The sequence below is a fragment of the Seriola lalandi genome, unplaced genomic scaffold (assembly GCF_002814215.2).
Source record: "Seriola lalandi dorsalis isolate HSWRI2012SDOR001 ecotype SW California unplaced genomic scaffold, Sedor1 jcf7180002052917, whole genome shotgun sequence".
Classification (NCBI taxonomy): Eukaryota; Metazoa; Chordata; class Actinopteri; order Carangiformes; family Carangidae; genus Seriola; species Seriola lalandi.
In genome coordinates this window covers 1-3,474 of record NW_019523470.1, presented here as the reverse complement: position 1 = coordinate 3,474, position 3,474 = coordinate 1, and the positions used below count along the sequence as shown (strand labels likewise).

Sequence of the window (3,474 nt, the reverse complement as noted above, 5' to 3'; positions counted from 1 at the left end):
AAACCAATGAAAAAAAAACATACCCAAAGCCCCCATTTCCCAGCTAATTAGTTAGTTGACAAACTAAGCTAACAAGGACAGGTATGATGAGCACAGACACTGATACCTGCTAATTAGTGCTAACATATAAACAAACAAACATCACAAACACAGAGATGTCTCATACACTGACTCAATCAGCTGAGGTGACGCCGAACTGACAGCTAGCGGCTAGCCAAATGTGACCACACCCACCTGTTACTCAAAGAGGCCACGCCCTCAATCCTCCATAACGTTAATCCTTAATAAAATGTAAACAGGTGAGTTATATAAACAGGTGTCATGAAAGAGGAAATTAGCTCTAGAGACACAAACAGTTTTTGTACCAGGCTGTAAACATGTTTATTTCTGCTGTAAAGTTGGACAGTTTAACATGGGAGTCTATGGGGACTGACTCACTGTTGGAGCCAGACTCTAGTGGCCGTTAGAGGAACTGCAGCTGCTGGTTCTTCTTCATGTTTCAGCCTCGGAGGTTGTTTCTTGGGATGAAGGTGTGAATATAACCTACTGTGTTCACTGTTGTGCTGGGTGAATGTGGATATGTTGTTTGGTCTTTTATTTTAATTCCACAGTCAGAATAAAGTCTGTCCTAGAGTGACAGGAAGTGGGACAGTCAACAAAATGAAGTAAAAATGGAAAGACCTTCTTCTGCTGTGACCAAGGTTGAAATGGAAATGAAAACGGTCTTTCTCTCCATTTTAAAATACTGGTGCTCAACTTTTGAGTCTTGCATGGTCAAACACATCAGTATATTGCTGAGCTCCTCCTCCTTTATCCAGCCAATCAGGCTCTTAGGTCTGCTCAACATTAATTACTGGCTCTACCTGAAAACCACAATAAAAACTGAGACGAGTGTGATTTACAAGTTGTGGAAAACTCTCCCCTCATCAATACGACCAATCAATCAGACAGGCCTGTCTGAAGAGCTGCTTCATTTTATTCCTCCACGACAATCAAAGAAGGAGCCATATTGTTTTTGGGTTGTTCGTCCGTCTGCATGTCTGTTTCGTTTTGGTGAACAACATATCTCAGTAACGCCTTGACAGAACTTCTTCAAATTTGGGACAAACATTCACTTGGAGTCGACGATGAACTGATTTGATTTTGGTGGCTTAAGCTCAAACTTCAAAGGTCGAGGTCATGGTGACCTTACAAAACATGATTTTGGTGACTGTCACAAAGTTGATGAAATTGATGCATTTAATTAAAGTGTTGCACGTTTAATGGAATACATATAATCTAATGATAAAGTGTAATTCTATCACCATTAATCATATTCTGTAGAGTGAAGAGATGTTAACAGCATCACACTGAGTATGTTCATTTGTTCCCTTGAATAAAGATAATTCAAATCATCAAATCAAAAATTGAAACTAACTTATTTAATAGTCTACTCAGTTTGATTGACAGGACAGATGATCAGAGGGGCGGAGTTTTTACCACCATCATTAATACAGGGACTGAAGTATGGGTAGAGTTTCCCAGTGAAGGAGCAGCCAGTAAAGGAGTAGATGAGAGCTGCAGCAGCTACGTCATAAAAGGAGACCAGACCCTCCTCATGATCCACAAACACCCCCACCTTCTCAGGCTGAGACTTCAGAGAGAGACGGACTGAGGGGCCAGCAACAGCTTCATACTCATTTCCATTTCTCAACCATATCGTCCAGTAACCATTCTGAGGACTCAGTGTGATTTGTCCCTTCCTGTTGATTGACTCTCTGGCCACTCCTAATGTCCAGTCAGTCTTTCCTTTAACCTGAACCTCAAAGTAAAATCTGCCTGAAGACAAACTCTGCTTTCCTAAGACATTAACACAGTAAGAAAATCTCTCTGGGTTGTCTGGGAGTTTCTTCCTCACATCACCACAGTGAACTTGTTTTCCATCATCAGACAGGATGAGTTCAGGATGTGCTGTATCAGGATCCAGAGTCACATCCTCTGCATACTGCTGGACCCTCTTCAGCTCAGCCTCAAACAGCTTCTTCATCTCTTCACTGAGCGTCTCCTCCAGCTGAGCCACAGCTCTCACCACAGTCCCCTCATATGATGGTGGACGGACTCTGACCTCTGTCCAGTCCTTGGTGGGTGGAGCAGCTTTCAGGGATGGGAAGCTTTGGAGGAGGTGGAGGTGGTCTTCAGAGAGTGAGAGCTGCTCCACCTCAGTGCTTCTCTTCATCAGCTCAGAGATTTCCTGTTCCAGCTCTGTGATGAAGTCTTCAGCCTGTTTGTCTGTGGTTTTCTGTTTGTCTTCGATCTCCTTTATGAGCTGGTTCAGGCCTCTGTCAACAGACTCCTTCAGAGCAGTGAAGACCTGAACACCTTCTGCTTTCTCTCTGTCTGCATCATCTTTACTGATCTTGACTGAGTGTTTGATCTCCTGAATCTTCAGTCGTCTCTTCTGGATCATTCGCTGAATTTCAGCCTCTGCCTTCTCCAGCTCTGCCTTCTTTCCTTCATATCCTTCTTTCAGAGGAACAAACTCATGTGTCTTGTGGTCTAAAACAGAGCAGAACTTGCAGACACATGTCTGGTCGGTCTGACAGAACAGCTCCAGAGGTTTATCGTGCTTCGTACACATCCTGTCTTCCAGGTTCTCCACAGGGTCGATCAGCTGATGTCTTTTCAGGCCTGACACTGTCAGGTGAGGCTCCAGGTGAGTCTCACAGTAGGAGGTCAGACACACCAGGCAGGACTTCAGGGCCTTCAGTTTGGTTCCAGTGCAGACGTCACAGGGAACTTCTCCTGGTTTGGAAACTTGTTGCTCTGAGCTGCTGCTGCTGGTTTTCTGTTGAGCTTCATGTTTGAACTGAGCAACCATCTCAGAGATGAAAGTGTTGACCCTCAACTGAGGTCTTACATAGAAAACCTCTTTACACATGGGACACTGACATGGGACATTAATGTCCCAGTGTGTAGTGATGCAGTTCTTACAGAAGTTGTGTCCACATGATGTAGTGACTGGATCAGTGAACACATCCAGACAGATGGAGCACAGGAACTGATCTTCAGATCTCAGGTTGCTGGCAGCAGACATGTCGACACACTGAGAGAGAAAGAAAATAAACATTTCATGTAAAATAATGTTAGATGTTCCTACTGAATTTCATACATGTAGGTGAAACACAGGGCGAGTATTGCCTCGTTGAAAGTTTCTAGGGGGCGCTGTTGAGCCATCTCTACTCCCATGCAGAAGACCCATAAAATATATAGACTTTTAGCAGGTAAAGTTCCACTTACTTGGTGACAAACATAATGTATTTCCTCTTGCTGCTTCACAATAAAAGGCCTGATACTCGTTCACAGGTGAAAAGCTTTTATTGTGAAACAGCTGGAGGAAGTAGAATGTATTACAGCTGTAGGATGTGATAACTTAACAGTAATAAAAGCAGGAAATGAGTGAAAGTAAAGTGTAAAGCACAGAGACTCAGTAAGGAG

The 3,474-nt window shown here is 43.5% G+C and overlaps 1 protein-coding gene across 1 annotated transcript; it reads right to left on the bottom strand.

Annotated features, from left to right (window-relative positions):
• Positions 1-353: 353 nt before the first annotated feature.
• On the bottom strand, positions 354-3,077 carry LOC111650779 (E3 ubiquitin-protein ligase TRIM21-like). The gene has a single exon (XM_023400689.2). The coding sequence runs from the start codon at positions 3,071-3,073 to the stop codon at positions 1,430-1,432; it is 1,644 nt and encodes a 547-aa protein (XP_023256457.1). The 5' UTR covers positions 3,074-3,077; the 3' UTR covers positions 354-1,429.
• Positions 3,078-3,474: the final 397 nt, after the last annotated feature.